This window comes from Ranitomeya imitator, chromosome 2, assembly GCF_032444005.1.
Source record: "Ranitomeya imitator isolate aRanImi1 chromosome 2, aRanImi1.pri, whole genome shotgun sequence".
Lineage (NCBI taxonomy): Eukaryota > Metazoa > Chordata > Amphibia > Anura > Dendrobatidae > Ranitomeya > Ranitomeya imitator.
The window spans coordinates 796,126,807-796,150,289 of record NC_091283.1 but is presented as its reverse complement, the minus strand read 5'-3'; the positions used below and the strand labels follow the sequence as shown (position 1 = coordinate 796,150,289).

At 44.1% G+C, this 23,483-nt stretch overlaps 1 protein-coding gene across 1 annotated transcript in view; it reads right to left on the bottom strand.

Moving 5' to 3' along the window:
- The window catches only part of WBP1L (WW domain binding protein 1 like), a 64,295-nt gene extending 41,764 nt beyond the window's left edge, over nt 1–22,531 (bottom strand). The window contains exon 1 of the mRNA XM_069753717.1: nt 22,324–22,531. Within this exon, the coding sequence (XP_069609818.1) occupies nt 22,324–22,389 (66 nt within the window). The 5' untranslated portion in view covers nt 22,390–22,531. The remainder of the gene's footprint in view (nt 1–22,323) is intronic.
- Between the last annotated feature and the right edge of the window lie 952 nt (nt 22,532–23,483).

The following is a 23,483-nucleotide window of genomic DNA, read 5'->3' as shown; positions in this document are numbered from 1 at the left end:
GACTGCTATCAGTCAGGATTTGGTCCAGAAGTTGATTGAGAGCATGCCAGGGAGAATTACAGAGGTCTTGAAGAAGAAGGGTCAACACTGCAAATATTGACTTGCTGCATTAACTCATTCTAACTGTCAATATAACCTATTGGTACTCATAATATGATTGCAATTATATTTCTGTATGTGATATAAACATCAGACAAACACTAATAAAAACCAGAGGGCAGCAGATCATGTGAAAATATAATTTTGGTGTCATTCTCAAAACTTCTGGCCATGACTGTACACCGCACTGAATTGCCGGCTTTTCTCTCTAACACCGCTGCGTATTTCTCGCAAGTCACACTGCTGGTCCGTGTGTAATCCGTATTTTTCTGGCTTCCATAGACTTTCATTCATTCATTTTTGTGCAATACGGTGACAAACGCGGCATGCTGCGATTTTCTACGGCCGTAGAAAGCCGTATAATACTGATCAGTAAAATACGGCAGATAGGAGCAGGGGCATAGAGAATAATTGTGCCGTTTGTTTTGCGAGTTTTACGGACGTATTTTCTGCGCTCTTACGTCCGTAAAACTCGCTAGTGTGAGGCCGGCCTAAGCCATCCTTGGTGACATTTTCCACATCTCGAGATTTCATTGCAGTCACCAACAAAATGGCACTGCACAAAAAAATAAGAGTGGATGAAATTTAGGGTTAAACACCCATAAGGGGGAGACGATTAAAACATTAATACTCTACATTTTTTCAATTGTGAATATATATATATATATATATATATATATATATATATATATATATATATATATATATATATATATATATATATATATATATGTTTGTACCGGTAGGATTCCTTATAGCTGACATATTGACATATGGCCGACCTGGATTGGGATTTTTGCTTGCTGCAAATCTCAATTACATTTTTGTCACAGCTCACAACTCTTTGCTTAACATTGCCAAAAAAAAAATCATTTCACAAAAAAAATCACTTATTGCAGTCTGTGAGCTCACTTTTACCTAGCGTGGACGTGTGGCTCCAAAGAGCTTCTCTTCAGATAAGTCAACACGTTGAGAACCCAATTTTTTTTCCCCTTTTACGGTACAGAAGGACTGAAAACTTTTCGCCTACCTCAGCATCACCGCAAAGGATAGCGATTCCTTACACAGTGGGGAAAATGAGTATTTGATACGCTGCCAATTTTGCAAGTTTTCCCACCTCCACAGAATGGAGAGGTCTGTCATTTTTATTACAGGTACACTTCAACTGTGAGAGACAGAATCTAAAAATAAAATCCCCAAAATAACATTGTATGATTTTTTTTACATAATTAATTTGCATTTTATTGCATGAAATAAGTATTTGATACAATAGAAAAACAGAACTTAATATTTGGTACATAAACCTTTGTTTGCAATTACAGAGGTCAGATGTTTCCTGTAGGTCTTGACAAAGTTTGCACACACTGCAGCAGGGATTTTGGCCCACTCCTGCATACAGATCTTCTCCAGATCTTTCAGGTTTTGGGGCTGTTGATGGGCAACATTGAGCTTCAGATCCCTACTAAGATTTTCTATTGTGTTCCGGTCTGGAGACCGGCCAGGCCACTCCAGATGCTTCTTACAAGGCCACTCCTTAGTTGCCCAGGCTGTGTGTTTGGGCCATTGTCATGCTGGAAGACCCAGCGATCATCCATCTTCAATGCGCCTACTGAGCGAAGGAGGTTGTTGGCCAAAATCTTACTGTACATGACCCCATCCATCCGTCCTTCAATACCGTCCTGTCACCTTTGCAGAAAAGCACCCCCAGAGTATGATCACGGTTAGGACTGTGTTCTTGGGGTTCTAGTCATCCTTCTTCCTCCAAACACAGCAAGTGGAGTTGATATGAAAAATTTCTATTTTGGTCCCATTTGACCTTCTTCCATGCCTCCTCTGGATCATCCAGATGGTAATTGGCGAACTTCAAATGGACCTGGACATGTGCTGGTGTGAGCAAAGGGACCTTGTGTGCCCTGCAGGATTTTAAACCGTGACGGTGTAATGTGTTACTAAGGCCGGGGTCACACTTGCGAGAAACTCGCACGAGTCTCGCGTCTCACTGCCGCCAGCACTCGGGACTGGAGTGTGCAGCTGCATGTATTTCTCTGCAGCTGAACGCTCCGGTCTGAGTGCCGGGTATTGAGACGCGAGACTCGTGCGAGTTTCTCGCTAGTGTGATCCCGGTCTAATGGTAATGTTTGAGAGTGTGATCCCCGATCTCTTCAGGTCATTGGCCAGGTCTTGCCGTGTACTTCTGGGCCGATTCCTGACCTCTCTCAGAATCATGTTTACCCCACAAGGTGAGATCTTGCATGGAGCCCCAGACTGAGGAAAATTGACAGTCATTTTGTGTTTCTTCCATTTTCTAATATTTGTGTCAACAGTAGTTGCCTTCTCACCAAGCTGCTTGCCTATTGTCCTGTGTCCATGTCAGCCTTGTGCGGGTCTACAATTTTGACCCTGGTGTCCTTAGACAGCTCTTTGGTCTTGGCCATGGTAGAGAGGTTGGAGTGTGATGGAGTTCAAACATGTGCAATTAATACATGTAATGAGTGCAGAGTAGGAGGGCTTCTTAAGCAAAAAAAATCACGTCTGAGAGTCAGAATTCTTGCTGATAGGTATTTGATCACCTAACAATTTCATGCAATAAAATGAAATTTCATCATTAAAAAAATAAATAAATAAATAAAAAAAAAAAAAAAAATCAGACACATGTGATTGTCTGGATTTTTTATTTTTAAGATTCTGTCTGACAATTGAAGTGTACCAGTGATGTAAATTACAGACCACTTCATTCTTTGTTGGTGGGAAGTGGCAGAGGACTTATATTTCCCACTGCACGTGACGGCTGTGGCCAGTCAGCAGGATACTGCTGTAGAGATGGAAAAAGAGACCACTGAGGAGCACCATGGAGGCGGTAACTCCTCATATAGGGATTTATTATATACTGGAAATACACAATATCATGCAGGCACAAAACACAATTCCCTAATAAGTAAATTTTCAAATATTCCATATAACTGCAGGAAAATGTCTGCAAAAAATGTATGGGTTGTAATAAATTTCCAAGTTCTTTATATCTGTTCTGCGGGCACACCAGCTAATAACAGGCTGCATTCTGCAGACAGATTTGCATGCTTATTGTTGGAGCTCTACCCTTAGTGATGGCTTACGGTGGCATTATAATCGTTAATTGATAGTTGTACAACTTCCTCATATGTGAATCGCTGCAATGTTGCCGGCACGGACGGAGAGTATAGATTTATTTTACTATGAGCGAACATTTAGTTTAAGAAGCGGTTAAACTAAACTTAGAACAGCACTGCATGGTCGGATACCGCACATAGAAGGCACACATTAATAAGGATTTTAGCACAATAATGTATTTATTTTTTAGAACACATCTACGGTAATAGTGGAACATATTATTCCAAAATCTATTGATTAAAATGTTCTTTAACAGCGCACAATCACACAAGATGCCGGAAAGAGAGGTTATTTGGAAAGTCAGCCATCTCTTATGACTCTTCTCCGGCCAAGCACTCATGAGTTTACGAAAGGGATGAGCGGAAGAACGAAAGGTTTGGGTGTAAGGCTGTGTGCACACGTTGCTGATTTTTCGCGTTTTTTTTCCCCAGTTTTTCGCGATAAAAACGCTATAAAACCGCAAAAAAAAGCATACATTATGCATCCCATCATTTTTAATGAATTCCGCAATTTCTGTGCACAGGATACATTTTTTTCCGCAAAAAAACGCATCGCGGTAAAAAACGCAGCATGTTCATTAATTTTGAAGATTTTTCGTGGATTTCCCACTATATAATGCATTGGGAAATGTCCGGAAAAATCCGCAAAAAAAAAAAACGCACCAAAAACGCATGCAGATTTCTTGCAGAAAATTTCAGGATTTTCTCAGGAAATTTCTGCAAGAAATCCTGAACGTGTGCACATAGCCTTAAGGTTAAATCACTGATCCTTATCTTTCCTAAAAATATTGTTTGGGGGGGGAAGCCCCATAAACAGACTGTTGGCCAATCCTGCCGACATCAGCGAGTACAGGCGACTTTGTTTATAAATATCTATGGGTGCCCCTAGTCCAACAAGGCATGCGCACCGTGGTGCTGGCATACAAACAGAAGTCATACACCCACATTCTGTTTCATTTTTGAGTTTCGTGACTTCTGTTATGGCTTTCAGAACAGTTCCAGATGGTCTTGTCTGTGTATGGGAGCAAATATTTCACAAAAATCTGCTGCTCTTATTCAAGATGTTTTTCAAAAACATAAAAATAAGGGGGGGGGGGGGGGAGCACCTAAAGTAAGTTAGCCCCGGTATGGAGGATGTGCACTTTCAACAGCTGCCATGAAGCGTACACACACAAAAAAAAAAAATAGATCAAAATAATGTCACCAAATTCTTACTCGACTCAAACTGCACAAAGAGGGCTAATATTGACTGACAGGTTAATCAGCACTCATATAAAAGGCCAATTCACACATGCCAATAATAACCTGCATGGTGAATGAATGAAAGTTAAAGGGAACCTGTCACCCCCAAAATCGAACGTGAGCTAAGCCCACCGGCATCAGGGGCTGATCCACAGCATTCTGTAATGCTGTAGATAAGCCCCCGATGTATTCTGAAAGATAAGAAAAAGAGGTTAGATTATACTCACCCAGGGGCGGTCCGATGGGCATCGCGGTCCAGGCCTCCTATCTTCTTACGATGACGTCCTCTTCTTGTCTTCACGCTGCAGCTTCGGCGCAGGCGTACTTTGTCTGCCCTGTTGAGGGCAGAGCAAAGTACTGCAGTGCGCAGGCGCTAGGCCTCTCTGACCTTTCCCGGTGCCTGTGCACTGCAGTACTTTAGTCTGCCCTCAACAGGGCAGACAAAGTATGCCTACGCCGGAGCGTGAAGACAAGAAGAGGACGTCGAGAATGCTGTAGATAAGCCCCTGATGCAGGTGGGCTTAAGGTACCTTCACACATAACGATTTCGTTAACGATAATGTTGCAACGTCACGCTTTTTGTGACGTAGCAACGATATCGTTAACGAAATCGATATGCGTGACAGCGACCAACGATCAGGCCCCTGCTGGGTGATCGTTGGTCGCTGGGAATGATCAGGCCCTTTTTTTGGTCGCTGATCACCCGCTGTCATCGCTGAATCAGCGTGTGTGACGCCGATCCAGCGATGTGTTCACTGGTAACCAGGGTAAATATCGGGTTAGTAAGCGCAGGGCCGCGCTTAGTAACCCGATATTTACCCTGGTTACCATTGTAAAAGTAAAAAAAAAACAAAAAAAAAAAACAGTACATACTCACATTCCAATGTCTGTCACATCCCCCGGCGTCAGCTTCCCTGCACTGACTGTGAGCGCCGGCCGTAAAGCAGAGCACAGCGGTGACGTCACCGCTGTGCTCTGCTTTACGACCGGCCGGCGCAGACACAGTCAGTGTGGGAAGCTGACGCCGGGGGACGTGACAGACATCGGAATGTGAGTATGTAGTTTTTTTTTAATTACTTTTACAATGGTAACCAGGGTAAATATTGGGTTACTAAGCGCGGCCCTGCGCTTAGTAACCCGATGTTTACCCTGGTTACCCGGGGACTTCAGCATCGTTGAAGACAGTTTCAACGATGCCGAAGTCTTTCCCCTGATCGTTGGTCGCTGGAGAGAGCTGTCTGTGTGACAGCTCCCCAGCGACCACACAACAACTTACCAACGATCACGGCCAGGTCGTATCGCTGGTCGTGATTGTTGGTAAGTCGTTTAGTGTAACGGTACCTTTAGCTCATGTTCGATGTTGGGGGTGACAGGTTCCCTTTAAGGTTTAAATCTCTTTAATTTTGTTTTACCTGAAGGATTTCTCCATCTTAAAAAAAAAGAAAAAAAAAAAGTTAATTTAGACTTATCCCATTATCAAAAAAAAAAAAATTCCATCTACCGGCCCTTCACAGATACGCTCTTCAGACATGTCAGGAAATTATATTAACAATATCAACACTTCATAATCATACCCTTTAAAATTTATTAGCAGAATACTGTTTACAGTGAGAATTGTATTATTTCATCACAATACGCGATCTTCACGGTTTTCCTTTTGCTCCCTCCCTGAGTAATATCCTCTGCACAGGTACAGAGCATGCCCACAACCCTCTTCTATACATTTGCCAATCTATTGCTTCCTAAAGTCAATATGGCTTATAAAAAAAAAAAAAAGCATCTCACTAAATGCTGTGAATAACAGTTCTGTCTAGATGGACGTCCCCAAATTATGTCCAAATATAGATAAAAAAAACAAAATAGGTTTTTAGTACCTATATGGTTTCTTACAAGAAAAAAAAAAAAAAGTATGCGTCATCCCTTTAATATGACATGGTTTTAAATGGTGAATATTCACTTTAGATTTTGTCTCATTATAGGAAACTCTTTCAAAAAGTGTCTGCTGGATCCTGTTTCTAAAACATAGGAATCTTTTCCTGCAGCGGTCATGCCACGGTAGACGACATACTGATGCTTCATCCTGTAGTTCACCGGAAGTCAGGAATGGACATCTGCTCTACACAGAAGAGGCGGTACTGGGCTGGTGGTCAAACTGGAGCTCAAAAGACCCAACTGGAGGAAAATCCAGCAAAGTAGAGCTAGAATATAGTTGGGGAGAAAATTAAATGCTGGAATGATTTTCCAAAATAACTAATATAAAATTGAAAGTGATTGTGACAACTAATACAGTGACCACTATGGATCAAGAGTTGTCACCTAGCTTCGCCACACTCCAGAAGCAAATTTATCCATCCAAGCAGAGATCTATCCTCCTCTGCTGATCGCTGCACGAATACACAGATTTCCCAGAGCTATAGTAGCTGCTATTGGCGGACATCCATGAACAGCAAAAACGGAATCCAACTGCAATATATACTGGGAGAAAGCTCTGGATATAAGCTAAAGGCCGCTCATACTGGGTGTGAACAAGCAGCCCCGGTATGGAGTCCGCTGTGAATTGATCCCATAGTTGCAGGGCGTACACGGGCTGCCGGATAATCTTCTGTGTAAACACGAGCCGAGCAAAAAAAGAGAATAAGTAAATAAGCCTTAAGCAAAACCACAACAAGCTATCTCTATGCCACAAACTACGAACTAGCAGGATCAGGTTGCGGGGCTCACATCGGCCATATACAAAAAGCTATATACAAAGTCCACTTCTTCTATTGTTCAGATCACATCTCGAAATTAGGTTGTGCAAGGGGAAGGGAGAGCGCAACACGGCAAGGAGAAATTTCAAACAGGGAAAAGGTCAAGGTAACCTTTAGAGTGGACCATACACATTCGGCCGGCTTCATGTTACCTTTTGGGACACACGTTTGAGGCTGCGTTGAGGCTTCCATCTGAAGCAACGGAATTTCGGGGAACACGTCTGGAGCTGTTCACTACAATGAGGTGGACAGTCACTTTGTGTTCCATTTGCCCTTGGTTTTTGCAGAGTCCAATTATTTTTTCTTCATGCAAGAACAAAAGTGTGGGCGACCATTTTTCAGGACTTCAGAAGAAAGCTCAAAACGTGACACAAACACGTTGCCCAAATGTATGTGTATCTGGCATTACACACACGCATATATTTTCATATCCAGCCCTCTGATTTATGCTGGACTGGACGACTATCTAACATGTATTGGGCACGTGACTCTCCCCATGATGGCAGATATCTAGGAAAATAAGAATCAGGCAATTGGATTTCAGCTAACTAACCCATTATTTTATAGACAAGAAAAGCTGCCACCACAAGGGTCTTGCACTGATTATGGACCCCTTGAGACAGTGATCAAGGCTGTTAATTAACCAATGATTGGCTACATGCAAGCTACTCAGCAGGCGTTTACTGGCTTATAGACAACATCAGAGACAGTTTTGGTCAACAACCCCCAGAGCCCTTCCTCCCGACTTCCCAGCCCTCCACCTCCAAAACCAACTTCTCCACCATTACAGAAGATCGACTCTCCACTCTACTCTCAAGATAACATCTCACCACCTGTGCACTTGACCCGATCCCATCCCACTTCATCCCAAATCTCACCACAGTCTTCATCCCAACCCTAACACATCTCTTCAACCTATCACTAACAACTGGTGTTTTCCCCTCAAGCTTTAAACATGCCTCCATCACACCTATCCTCAAAAAGCCCTCTCTCGCCCTATATCACTTCTCCCCTATGCCTCCAAGCTACTGGAACAACACTTCTACCTTGAACTGTCCTCCCATCTCTCTTCTTGCTCCCTCTTTGACTGCTTACAATCTGGCTTCCGGTCACACCACTCCACTGAAACTGCCCTAACTAAGGTCACCAATGACCTCTTAACCGCCAATAGCAAGCGACACTACTCTGTCCTCCTCCTCCTGGACCTGTCGGCTGCCTTTGACACAGTGGACCATTCCCTATTATTACAGACCGTCTCATCCCTTGGCATCACAGATTTGGCCCTATCCTGGATCTCATCATACCTAACAGACCGGACATTCAGCGTCTCCCACTCACACACCACCTCCTCACCTCGCCCCCTATCTGTCGGAGTCCCACAAGGTTCAGTCCTAGGGCCCCTGTTCTTCTCCATTTAAACCTTTGGCCTGGGACAGCTCATAGAATCTCATGGCTTTCAGTATCATCTCTATGCTGATGACACACAGATCTACATCTCTGGACCAGATATCACCTCCCTACTAACCAGAATCCCTCAATGTCTGTCCACCATTTTATCCTTCTTCTCCGCTAGATTTCTGAAACTTAACATGGACAAAACAGAATTCATCATCTTTCCCCCATCTCACGTGACCCCTCCAACACATCTATCCATTACAGTAAATGGCTGCCCACTCTCCCCAGTCTCACAAGCTCGCTGCCTCGGGGTAATCCTAGATGCTGATCTCTCCTTCAAACCACATATCCAAGCCCTTTCCACTTCCTGCCGCCTTCAACTCAAAAATATTTCACGAATCCGTTCATTCCTCAACCAAGAATCTGCAAAAACCCTAGTCCATGCCCTCATCATCTCTCGCCTTGACTACTGTAACCTCCTGCTCTGTGGCCTCCCCTCTAACACTCTTGCACCCCTCCAATCTATTCTAAACTCTGCTGCCCTACTAATCCACCTGTCCCCCCGCTATTCCCTAGCTTCTACCCTCTGTCAATCCCTTCACTGGCTCCCCATTGCCCAGAGACTCCAGTACAAAACCCTAACCATGATGTACAAAGCCATCCACAACCTGTCTCCTCCATACATCTGTGACCTCGTCTCCCGTACTTACCTACACGCAACCTCCGATCCTCACAAGACCTCCTTCTCTACTCCCCTCTTATCTCCTCTTCCCACAATCGTATACAAGATTTCTCCCGCGCATCACCCCTACTCTGGAACCCTCTACCCGAACATATCAGACTCTCACCTACCATCGAAACCTTCAAAAGGAACCTGAAGACCCACCTCTTCTGACAAGCCTATAACCTGCAGTAACCACTGATCGACCAAACCGCTGCATGACCAGCTCTATCCTCGCCTACTGTATCCTCACCCATCCCTTGTAGATTGTGAGCCCTCGCGTGCAGGGTCCTCTCTCCTCCGGTACCAGTTATGACTTGTATTGTTTAAGATTATTGTACTTGTTTTTATTATGTATACCCCTCCTTACATGTAAAGCGCCATGCAATAAATGGCGCTATAACAATTAATAATAATTATAATAATTATAGGCCAATGAACATTCTGTGCATAACTAATTTTTTAAAAACAATTTGGGAAATGAGGGTAGGGAGTTTGGAGAGCAGACTCCAGACTTTTTCACACTTTTTGTGCATTTTACAGTAGAAGCTGAATAGATTTGATTTCTAAACTCTAATTTACACAGTGATTTTTTTCCCTGTTATGGTTCATTGAGCTATGATGCTTCCCCCGAATTTCCAAATAGTCAGTTTCAACCAAAACGACTAACCATTGTCCGTTGCGGTAAAAAAAAAAAAAAAAGTCACAAAATAAATCCAATGCCTCCAACCTCTTCTTTCTTGAAGTCTGCCAATAGGAAGAGTCAGCACAAGCCCACACACATTAAATAGCTGGTTCCTACTACCAAAACCTGTTTACTTAGATCCCAACACCATGTACCGCACAATGGCAGCTCACATTGTCGCTCAATTGTGTGCTAGTAATATATCGACATGAGGATGCTATCATTGTTAATTCCTTGTCCTGAACACTAGTAAATATAAAACAATCTGACTTATCAGTCCCTCATGAAGTTTTCTGGTTTTTGGTGTGGAAACCCGTCATGTTTTAATGACGTTATAGGTTTTGCAATGTCACTTATGGCACGGGGCAGGGTGACAGTCATCCTTTTTAACATAGACGTATTTTGTAAGGGCATCATGTCTCCATCATGTAGACCTTCTAGCACCTCATATTTTTTGCCCAGTTTTGTCCATACTGATATTTGCAGTTTTGTGGCTATTGTCAGGGTGCTGCACCCATGTCCATTACTGGTGTACTGACAAACAGCCCTCAAAATACCAGTTTGGAAGAACAGGCCCATATATAAAACTTGCATCCACAGCCCCCCAACCATTGCATATTTGTTTGTCTTCTCTCATCCTACCATACCTGCCTCCACAATGCTGCCTTTACTTTGACCAAATGACCTCTTCTCAAAAGTTACAAAAGAAGGGCATCCATCAATGTCGCCTTATCTCCACCCCCATGCCAATAAAATAAGGCTGCCTGTTTACAATTCCATCATTCTTTGGGTTTTGTCAGCCCCACACCCAGATTTTCCTGCCTTTCCCACCACAGAGATCTATGTAATGAGAAACCAGAGATTAGGAAAGCCTATTAATGCATGTGCTATCCAAAGACCTTGGAGAACCTATAGATCCCCAGCTAATAAACTGAGGGTCAAAGGCATCTTTCAGGGAAGTTTGTCTGTCTGCTTTCAAACATACGGTATGTAAAAAAGAAGTTTGCAGGACAGGCATTTTTTACCGGAAAGATATATACCGTGTTAGCCAGTAGATAGAAAAATATTTAGAATTGAGAGTCCTCAGTGGTTGATACCTTTTAATGGCTAACGGAAAAGATGGTTACCATCTTTTCAGTTAGCTATTAAAAGGTATCAACCACTGAGGACTCAATTCTAAATATTTTTCAGGCATTTTTTAACAAGAGATTTTAGTGTCCGTAGGTTAGGATAGGTCATCAGTAGTAGACTGGTGGTAGCCCGACTGACGGCATCTCCGCTGATCTGTAGGTTGACGGAGTCATGACACACTGTAAGTGGCAAAGCCTCATACAGCCGCTACACATTCATCTACAGTGATAAATGTACGATTACTGAGGGTCTGATCGCCGAGATCCCTGCCGAGGGTCCTCGATTCCTGCCCAGGGTCCCTGTTCCCTTATGTGTATGAAGTGGGTATCGTGCATGTGAGACTGTGAATGGGGCTACGGTCAATGAGACTGATGGTAAAGGTGTCGGGCTACCCAAATATAGCTCCTCTGTAGCCTATAATTAGCTCACAGAGGATTGTCTAGATAAAAGGATAATAATAATATAATAATAATTTTTATTTATATAGCGCCAACATATTCCGCAGCGCTTTACAAATTATAGAGGGGACTTGTACAGACAATAGACATTACAGCATAACAGAAATCACAGTTCAAAACAGATACCAGGAGGAATGAGGGCCCTGCTCGCAAGCTTACAGACTATGAGGAAAAGGGGAGACACGAGAGGTGGATGGTAACAATTGCTTTAGTTATTCGGACCGGCCATAGTGTAAGGCTCGGGTGTTCATGTAAAGCTGCATGAACCAGTTAACTGCCTAAGTATGTAGCAGTACAGACACAGAGGGCTATTAACTGCATAAAGTGAATGAGAACATGATGCGAGGAACCTGATTGGCCTTTTTTAAAAAAAAAAAAAAAACACACACACAGGGATCGTTAGGTTAATGCATTGAGGCGGTAGGCCAGTCTGAACAAATGAGTTTTTAGGGCACGCTTAAAACTGTGGGGAATGGGGATTAATCGTATTAACCTAGGTAGTGCATTCCAAAGAATCAGCGCAGCACGTGTAAAGTCTTGGAGACGGGAGTGGGAGGTTCTGATTATTGAGGATGCTAACCTGAGGTCATTAGCGGAGCGGAGGGCACGGGTAGGGTGGTAGACTGAGACCAAACAGGAGATGTAGGGTGGTGCTGAGCCATGGAGTGCTTTGTGGATGAGGGTAGTAGTTTTGTACTGGATTCTGGAGTGGATGGGTAGCCATCCATGGGTAGTGGATACAAGCCTGTGGATTTTCTAACAGACAAAAACCCAGGGGTCTGGGTAATGCCTCCATAATCTACTATATAATCGTCTAATTCTGTCTGTTTGTCTGTAATGGAAATCCAGCGTCGCTGATTGGTCGCAGGCGGTTGGCGCGACCAATCAGCGACAGGCGCAGTCTGGCCGCGAATTGATGCAGGATTTGAACCACGCTTCGCTGATTGGTCGCTATTTTACCTGGAAGATCCTGTGTATTCGTGGCATTATTCTTAAATTTTCATAAATAAAACTACATACATATTCTAGAATACCCGATGCGTTAGAGTCGGACCACCATCTAGTATGTTATAAATGCAGAGAGGAACCCGCAAGGTCGCTCTCAGGGTGATTAAAAAAAAAAAACAAAAAAAAAACCTTTACATTTACTAAAGACTGAAAAGGGTTATGTGCATAGGTCAGACACAAATATCTGTCATAATTTTTCATTATACAGTAACTGTAATGAAAAACACCGCTGGCATTTTCCTGAAGTGTCTCTTACTTCAAAAACAAAAGCGGGTACCTGCATCAGAAAGACATCATGTGCACATACCCTATAAACCCTCAAAGACGTTCCGATAATCATCACTATAAACGTGCCGGCAAATACTCGAAGGAGCAAAATGAGCGATTGGCGATTTGATTTATTATAAAAATGAACTCGAGCATACTGGATCAGCGTTTATTACAGTCATGAAACTGGCGACAGCAGATATCCCTTAATGCTACCGGACAGGCCTCATTGGCCACTAAAATCGCAATTTAGTTAGGGCCTTCATAGGATTTTTGATTTTCTTGGCAGAGATTGCAATGCTTTGACTGGCCGGCTGCTCTCCGGTGCCAAGCGTGAAAGCTTCATAGAAATATATGAAGCTACAGACACCGGGGTAGGTGGGGAGAGCCGCCGGCCAGTTCAATCTCAGTCCGATATAGATGGCCGTCTGACTGAACTCTTTCATTGATAAATGTTAAAATATCAATGAAGTCTACTGTCAGGGCCCCCCTGAGCCAAGTCCAGACCAGTTTTTACGGAGTGTTGCTCCAGGAAGGAACACAAGTTCATATAGGTAACTCCATATTATGGTTTGGGGTTTGTTTGTTTTTTACTCACATTTAGGGCATAGCCACGAGTGGAGAATATTCTGTGGATTTCCCATCCGTATTTGCGGAATATATGAAATATGTCAATTTACGCTGTGGATTTTATCACTTGAAGTGATAAAATCCCTTATAAGGTGCATGGGTGAAATCAGAAGCAAATCAACATTCAAGACAAAATTCAGCATTCGTGGCAAATTTACATTAAAATGTACAACGGATCAACAGCAGAAAATTTGTATCCTATGAAACAAACTTCATGAAGGTACAGTATGGGCTGATCACACCGTATAATGTGCCGCAGTACTACCGAGCCCATAATATCTGTACTTTTTCGTAGCCTTACGGAAATGTGACAACAGTAAATGGCAAAATTACCAATAAAAAGAAATATCCACAACTGGAAGCGATAACCGAACAGCCATTAGTTAAACCGTACAGAATAACAGGGAGGACTTTTCTGCTGATGTATTGGATTGATTTACGCCCCAAAGCTTATAGGGGCTGAGGTGTATGCAAGTCACGTGTTACCCCCGCCTGGTACACACCACACATTGGGTTTCAAACATCATTTACAAAAATGTCTAGAGAAACGCGCTGTAAAATAAACAGCTCTATTATAACCAAACAAGTCATATCACACAGTGCCAGGACGGGCTGACGCAGGATACTGGCACTGGTCAGCGCTCAGGATGTGACCTCCACATATTATTTTACTCAAAGTCATTGAAGTGTCACGTATCATATTAACAGTCTGTAAGAAAGAAAGCAAAACTGCAAGAACGCAACATACAGAAGGGGGTTTCCATTTTTGTGTCAGGCTCTGTTCACATTCCGTTTAGTTGTTCCATTTACAGGAACAGAAACAAAATTCTTGTGTAAAATGAATCTATTGCAGAACTGTTTGGAGCTGGTTTTAAAAAACAGAAGATTATATATATATATATATATCTATGCTGCACTTATTCTTCTGTCCTTAAAACGGCGCCAGACTGAACCAAGACAAGCCCCATAATAACCACTGGTCTACCCGAAAAAAAAAAAAAGTTTTCTGGCATGGACTTTAAGAACAGTTTTAGACTAATTTGAGGATGCTGAATTCAAATCTGATCTTATAATTTCTCTATCACATCACGTTTTTGCGCTATAGGTATATAGCCCATTTTCATGAATTCCATGATAAATATAAGTAGTGTATGAAAAGTGCCAGTTTATACGGTTCACTAAGGTAAATTTAGTTTTCATTTAGTCTCCCAATAAATGTGAGAATTTCTTTGTTTTCTTTGAACATGCATAATTCCCATTTGTTATGATAACACCCTTGTTTTCTGTTCACTGGGACAGTAGAGCTACAGCAGAGCATTAGGTGAAAACTGAATGGACTCAGCGACAGAGTTTGGCATCTGGCGATAAGAATGTCATCCATGATCCTAGTGGATAGGAAGGACATTGTCTTTCCTCCCTTAAACATAAAACTTGGATTGATGAAGCAGTTCGTCAAAGCGCTCAATCACAGTGGAGAATGCTTTACCTATATATGTTCAACTTTTCCTGGTCTTAGTGAAGAGAAGAAAAAGGCTGGAATATTTGATGGACCTCAAATAAGAACACTTATGAGAGACCAAAATTTTATCACATCAATGAATGAGACAGAAGAAAGAGCTTGGAATGCATTTTGTAATGTGATGCAGAATTTTCTAGGGAATAAGAAAGCAGACAACTATGAAGAGATTGTGGAAGAGCTACTAATGAGTCTGCGAAATCTTGGATGTGGAATAAGAGTCACTATTTACACAGCCATTTGGACTTTTTTTTTTCCAGAGAACCTTGGGGATGTGAGCGAGGAACAAGGGAGGCGTTTTCATCAGGACATTAAAACAATGGAAGAACGGTATCAAGGCGGGTGGGACTCACACATGATGGCTGACTATTGCTGGAGCTTGATGAGAGACAACCCAGAAGCTGTACATCACAGATCAGCCAAGAAAAGAAAGTTCAATTTACTGCCATTTATCTGTGTGCCATGTGTATGTGTTTTTATATTTTGTAGTGTAATTATGTAAGTATATTTGATTTGCTGTACATAGACTTTGTAATCTTTGTTATTCCTTGATTAAAAATATACAAAATGTAGTCCCGAAAATCATGTGTTATTGTCATAAAACATTAGGAGTAATTTTCATCTAAAATCTCGAAATCCTGGTGTAATAGCCAAAAACGGAGTTCATATTCGTAATCACTAAACAGCAAGAGCACAAGTAGAGGATTCAGAGATCCTCCAAAAATTAGAAAAAACAGCAAAACGAGGCAGACATGCTTACCTGCCTAGGCCTCTAAACAAATGCACTATCAGGATGCAGTGGACCCATGTGGTTAAAGGGAACCTGTCACCCCGTTTTTTCAGTAGGAGATAAAAATACCGTTAAATAGGGCCTGAGCTGTGCTTTACAATAGGGTATTTTTTGTCCCCTGATTCCCTACCTATGCTGCCGAAATACCTTACAAAAGTCGCCTTTTTCGCCTGTCAATCAGGCTGGTCAGGTCGGATGGGCGTGGTCACAGCGCGGTTTCTCCCCCACATCTTTCTTATGTTCCCGTTGGTGGCGTAGTGCTTCTCGCATGCGCAAGTGCCGAATGCACTGCGCAGCTGTAGAAAAAGAGCGCGCTCGCCGCTATTCAGCGGTTTCTCGGTGGGCGCGGCCATCTTCCCGAGGCCGCGCGTGCGCAGATGGAGTCTCCTGCTTCCCGGGGCTTCAGGAAAATGGCCGCGGAATGCCGCGCGTGCGCAGATGGACATCGCGGCGGCCATTTTCCTGAAGCCGAGTAATCTCGGGAAGCAGGAGACTCCATCTGCGCACGCGCGGCCTCAGGAAGATGGCCGCGCCCACCGAGAAACCGCTGAATAGCGGCGAGCGCGCTCTTTTTCTACAGCTGCGCAGTGCATTCGGCACTTGCGCATGCAAGAAGCACTACGCCACCAACGGGAACATAAGCAAGATGTGGGGGAGAAACAGCGCTGTGACCACGCCCATCCGACCTGACCAGCCTGATTGACAGGCGAAAAAGGCGACTTTTGTAAGGTATTTCGGCAGCATAGGTAGGGAATCAGGGGACAAAAAATACCCTATTGTAAAGCACAGCTCAGGCCCTATTTAACGGTATTTTTATCTCCTACTGAAAAAACGGGGTGACAGGTTCCCTTTAAGATGGAGACTGCACAGGTGCAGCATAACCGATGAGAGTGGCTGCCTCATCGGTTATGCTGCACCTGTGTAGTCTCCAGCCAAAATTGACTTAAAATATGTTTTAAAACCTTTTGCCAGAAAAATTGCGTTGACCAGTGTAATGGGCACCCTCTGCTTGTATAATGCCCATTTTGGATGTGAAATTTGTGAGACCTTTCCTCCAGGGCTCCATTCGCACAACGAGCTTTTGATGATGCAGATTTTCTGCACCCATCAAGTAAAATAGGCTACTTGCATTTTTTTTTTCCGAAAATACGCAGCGTAAAAAAACTTACCAAAAACTCATCATGGGAACACAGCCATGCAGCGATAGCCAAGCAATGTTCACATTTCCATTTATTTATGTCCCTTTAGATTTTGTTCACACTGCAGTCAAAATCCACTTTCTGCAATCTCAGCAGATGTGACGAAAATAATCACCAGAAAATAATCACCTGGCGGGACTTGAATACAAGAAGTCATAGGGATTTGTCAGATCAGAACATTGAGGCTTCCGACTATCAATAGAAGGAAAAAAAAAACACACTGTGAAAAAAGCAGCCATATTTACCACCAGGAATCTGCATTTTGCTCCAGTGCTGCTACTTCGACAGCCTCCGCTAAGAGGGTCTTCGGCGTGCTCGAAAAATATGTTCGAGTCCCCGCGGTTGAAAGACCACGGCACGTTTCGGATGGGGGGGCCATGGTCTTTCGAATGTACGGTAACTGTCAGGATATCCATCCTATCACCATCATTCACCCACCGTGCCGACTGTAACCTTTTCACTGCCAGTGACAACCTCTGATGAGGTGCAGGGTCGGGCAACTGGTGGTCAGGGAGTCATCGCTTCCAGTCCGGCAGAGGTCATCGTAACAACAGCACTGGAGCAGATTCCGGGAGAAATTAAGTAGTATTTCTTCTTACTTTCTTCACGCTGGCATTCTAATAACAGAGAAGCCCTTTAAATCTGCAGCTTATTAGGCTGTGGATTTTCAGGCGGATTTTGTCTCTTTCAAAGAGCAAAGTGAAAGTCACAGCAAAACCCGCAACATATGCACATATCACTCACACAGCTTTTCATATTACTGCTGAATTTTCTTGAGAAGGTGTATCCCATTCAGATGCACCACAAGTGACACTGGCAATGTCTTGGCTTCCTCTATAAAGCCGGAATAACGTGTGTGTGCCGCTGTCATGATACACTGACTGCCAGCCGGACTCCTGACCCAAACTTCATATCTGCCTACGAGACTGTTAAAAGCGGAACAGGGAACCAGAGACCGGTCTGTGAATGTAAACTAAGGCTGGGGCTAGTGACATTTTGCCGCGACACAAGTCGCTGAATACTTCCGCTATCCTGCAGCACAATCCATGTGAATGGGGTCACAATGTGAGAAGAAAATTACAAAAAGCAAACAAAAAAACAAAAAACAAAAAAAAAACAGAAAACAAAATGGTTCCAAGTGTTTGCAATGTGCTTGTCGTGGTCACTAGTCGCATTGCAGCCCCATTCACTTGCGATTTGGCAGCTATATTCAGGGATCTGAAGCAGAGCGATCTACTTGGCGCTCCAAGTTGCCCCAACCTAACGGATTTTAATGGAGAAAGAAGCGCACATCCGACCTGCCCTTGCCGCCTTCTGCACAAGAGCCATTTTTTCCTACAATCACAGGCTCCCTATTCTCCAGATAGGTGAGGGGATCTGGTCCGATAGTCACATTGAATAGTGGGAAAACCTCTCAAAGGCGTTATCTGGGACTTTCATTTTTTTACTATTGGCCTAATAACTAATAGGCAGATAGTTGCGAACTACCTGCCTGTTTGCCCAGCGACGATCTCTGCTTGGTACAGATTGGTCACAGACCGCTCCTGCAACTGATTCAGCGGCTTCTCTTCCACTTTGCTGACAGGGTGTGACTACCGACATCACGCCGATTGACAGCCGGCTGCCCGCACTGTAGGATGTCGGCTGTCAATCAGCATAACATCTGCAGTCACGCCCTGTCGACAGTGCAGCCTGGAAGAGCTGCTCTGTTCATGTAGAATCGCTGGCCGAAGCGGTCAATGACCTCTCTGTGCTGGCGCCAGGTAGAACAGGCAGGTAGTTACCAACTACCTGCCTGATTTGTTAGTTTTTTTTAATTATTGTCCCAAAAATTTAGCCCTGGATACACCCTCCATATCTTTATTTACATAAAACTGGTACATCAATTGAATAGCCTGTATAAAAACAAAGACAGTGTTATTGGTGCCACCTATGCAACGACGTTGATCTGTCTCCACGTCCTCCATGTTGGTAACTGTACAGACAGATACTGGCTGATGACCGGCTCATGCAGATTTATATGAAATGTCCTATTATGACATTGGCCAGACCGTAAATGACAAGCACATTCTACCTACTGATAACGATGGCCGGACCGTACGATGAGCACGTTCCACCTATTCTAATGATGATCGGACCGTACATGACGAGCACGTTCTACCTATTAATAACGATGGCCAGACCGTACATGACGAGCACATTCTACCTATTAATAACGATGGCTAGACCGTACATGACGAGCACATTCTACCTATTAATAACGATGGCCAGACCGTACATGACGAGCACATTCTACCTATTAATAACGATGGCCAGACCGTACATGACGAGCACATTCTACCTATTCCAACGATGGCTGGACCATACATGACAAGCACATTCTACCTACTGATAACGATGGCCGGACCGTACGATGAGCACGTTCCACCTATTCTAATGATGATCGGACCGTACATGACGAGCACGTTCTACCTATTCTAATGATGGCCGGACCGAACATGACGAGCACGTTCTACCTATTCTAACGATGGCCGGACCGAACATGACGAGCACGTTCTACCTATTCTAACGATGGCCGGACCGTACATGACGAGCACGTTCTATCTATACTAACGATGGCCGGACCGTACATGACGAGCACGTTCTACTTATTCTAATGATGGCCGGACCGAACATGACGAGCACGTTCTATCTATACTAACGATGGCCGGACCGTACATGACGAGCACGTTCTACCTATTCTAATGATGGCCGGACCGAACATGACGAGCACGTTCTACCTATTATAGTGATGGCCTTACCCTACATGACGAGCACGTTCAACCTTCTCTAATGATGATCCGACAGTACATGACGAGCACATTCTACCCATTATACTAATGGCCGGACCCTACATGACGAGCACGTTCTACCTATTCTAATGATGGCCGGACCATACATGACGAGCACGTTCTAACTATTAATAACGATGGCTGGACCGTACGATGAGCACATTCCACCTATTCTAATGATGATCGGACTATACATGACGAGCACATTCTACATATTAATAATGATGATCGGACAGTACATGACGAGCACGTTCTACCTATTCTAATGATGGACGGACCTTACATGACGAGCACGTTCTACCTATTAATAACGATGGCCGGACCATATATGACAAGCGCATTCCACCTATTCTAATGATGATCGGACTATACATGACGAGCACATTCTACATATTAATAATGATGATCGGACTGTACATGACGAGCACATTCTACATATTAATAATGATGCCCGGACCGTACATGACGAGCACATTCTACCTATTCTAATAATGCCCGGACCGTACATGACGAGCACATTCTACCTATTATACTAATGGCCGGACCGTACGATGAGCACGTTCTACCTATTCTAATGATGGCCGGACCGAACATGACGAGCACGTTCTATCTCTTCTAACGATGGCCGGACCGTACATGACGAGCACGTTCTACCTATTCTAATGATGGCCGGACCGGACATGACGAGCACGTTCTATTCTAATGATGGCCGGACCGGACATGACGAGCACGTTCTATCTATTCTAATGATGGCCGGACCGGACATGACGAGCACGTTCTACCTATTATAAATGATGGCCGGACCATACATGACGAGCAAATTCTACCTATTATAAATGATGGTCGGACCGTACATGACGAGCAAATTCTACCTATTATAAATGATGGTCGGACCGTACATGACGAGCACGTTCTAACTATTAATAACGATGGCCGGACCGTACATGACGAGCACGTTCTACCTATTCTAATGATGGCCGGACCGGACATGACGAGCACGTTCTATTCTAATGATGGCCGGACCGGACATGACGAGCACGTTCTACCCATTCTAATGATGGCCGGACCGGACATGACGAGCACGTTCTATTCTAATGATGGCCGGACCGGACATGACGAGCACGTTCTACCCATTCTAATGATGGCCGGACCGGACATGACGAGCACGTTCTACCTATTATAAATGATGGCCGGACCATACATGACGAGCAAATTCTACCTATTATAAATGATGGTCGGACCGTACATGACGAGCACATTCTACCTATCATAAATGATGGCCGGACCGTACATGACGAGCACGTTCTACCTATTATAAATGATGGGCAGACCGGACATGACGAGCAAATTCTACCTATTATGAATGATGGGCAGACCGGACATGACGAGCACGTTCTACCTATCATAAATGATGGCCGGACCGTACATGACGAGCACGTTCTACCTATTATAAATGATGGGCAGACCGGACATGACGAGCAAATTCTACCTATTATAAATGATGGGCAGACCGGACATGACGAGCACGTTCTACCTATTCTAACGATGGCCGGACCGGACATGACGAGCACGTTCTACCTATTATAAATGATGGCCGGACCGGACATGACGAGCACGTTCTACCTATTCTAACGATGGCCGGACCGGACATGACGAGCACGTTCTATTATAAATGATGGCCGGACTGGACATGACGAGCACGTTCTACCTACGGTGCGAGCAGGACCCTCACTCCTCCTGTAACTGGTGAACTATGTGTTACTTTGTATTATCTGTACATTTCCCAGCTTAACTGTAGAGTGCTGCAGAATATGTTGGTGCTAGAGAAAAATATTATTATTATTATCTGCTGTAGAGCAACGTAAATGACCACGAAACATGACCGAATCACCATGATGAACATCATACTAGTGGCGGCTATAAAGCAAGATACTCGCGGGTGAGATCAAATATCACAATTTCCAGCCGACAGCGCAACACGGTAACAATGGCGCAAAGACGCTCCGCGGTAGCGATCGACCCAACATGCACTGCGATTTTATTTATTTTTAATGGAGTGCAACTTAGAGGTGTAATTTCTAACTGCGGCCACCAGTGCGGAGACAGAGGTGATCACCAAAGACATACTGATAGGGAATTTAGATTGTGAGCCCCAACGGGGACAGCGACGATAATGTGTGTAAAGCGCTGCGGAATATGTTAGCGCTATATAAAAATAAAGATTATTATTATCACCGCCCCGGCACTACCATGCTGGAAGTTGCATGATGTAAGGCAATACATTATGTGGCTGATAACATGCAACAAATGCATGTCCCCCACTATTCCCAGTCCCCCCACTATCCCCAGTCCTCCCACTATCCCCAGCCTGGAGGCACAGTGCCATGTTGTCTGTCTGTTCCCCTTCTCAGGACTCCCAGCTCTGTGCAGAGGAATGTGATTTTGCACCACTTACCTGGGGCTCCATACTGCCAGACGTGCTGCTGGGGACAGCCTGAGACAGCAGGAGAGACATCTGCATGTCCTGTTCCCGTTCTTGTCCCCGACTCCAGTCCTTCCTGTGAGTGCTGCAACACAACAGCCAACAACCCTGCAGCAGCAGCAGCGCAGCCCAGCGAGGCCACCTAACTTGGACCTGCACTAAGCCAGGCAGCTCAGCTCCGCCCACCTCCCTCAGACAGACGCTGATTGGCTAAAGGCGGGGGATGCATTTTAAAGCTAACAAAGAGAGCAACGCTGATTGGCGAATACCGGCATAGGAAGTTACCAGTGATTGGTTGATTCACTGTCAGGGTCCTAGCGCCATGTTGGAGGTGGCATGAGGGGGGCTAGATGTGTATTTTCAGAATAGATAACAGCTCTTTATTTCCAGGCTAATTTTCACGCGTGTGCTCTTCTGTGTGAGATCATGCGGGGAATGTGTCACCTCAGCATCAGTGCGAGTGTGTAATATCACTCCAGGTTTTTTTTTATTACAGGGTTTAATTCACGCTAAGCGTTTTCTGTTGCAGTTTGTGCCACGTTTTCTTTCATTGGACAATTAAGAATGACTATATGATATCAGTAAGAGAAAAAAAAAACTGCCTCGTACGTACGTTATGGTCATTTTCAATAAATGTGTGCATGAAATGAGCGCTGGGGTGTGAGCGGGGCAGATTTATCAGGGCAGATACAGTAATACATATTGCTGCCATGTTTGTTTCATTCAGGCTGTGTTCACACAAAGAGTTTTCTGTGCAGATTTTCCCCATAGCCTTGCATTAGAAACTCCCCGAAAGCTCATCGTAGGATCTGGAGCCATGGCGACTTGATGGATGAACGCTCTGTAGGAAGATCGATCTTGTGCAAGCCTAGATGGGTCCACCAGGGTCTTCTCCACGGTCATCTTGATAGTACCAAGCCATCATGTTGCTGGTCTTCCTCTTCGCCTTGTTCCTTCTATTCTTCTGACCATGATGTCCTCCTCCAGTGATTGCTCTCCTCATATGATGTGTCCGAGGTAGGAGAGTGGTCGTTTGGTGATCCTTGCTTTGAGTCTGGCTTTATTTGTTCCAAAATTGATCTATATGTTCTTCTCCCCATTCATGGTATTGATATCATCCTTCTCCAGCACCA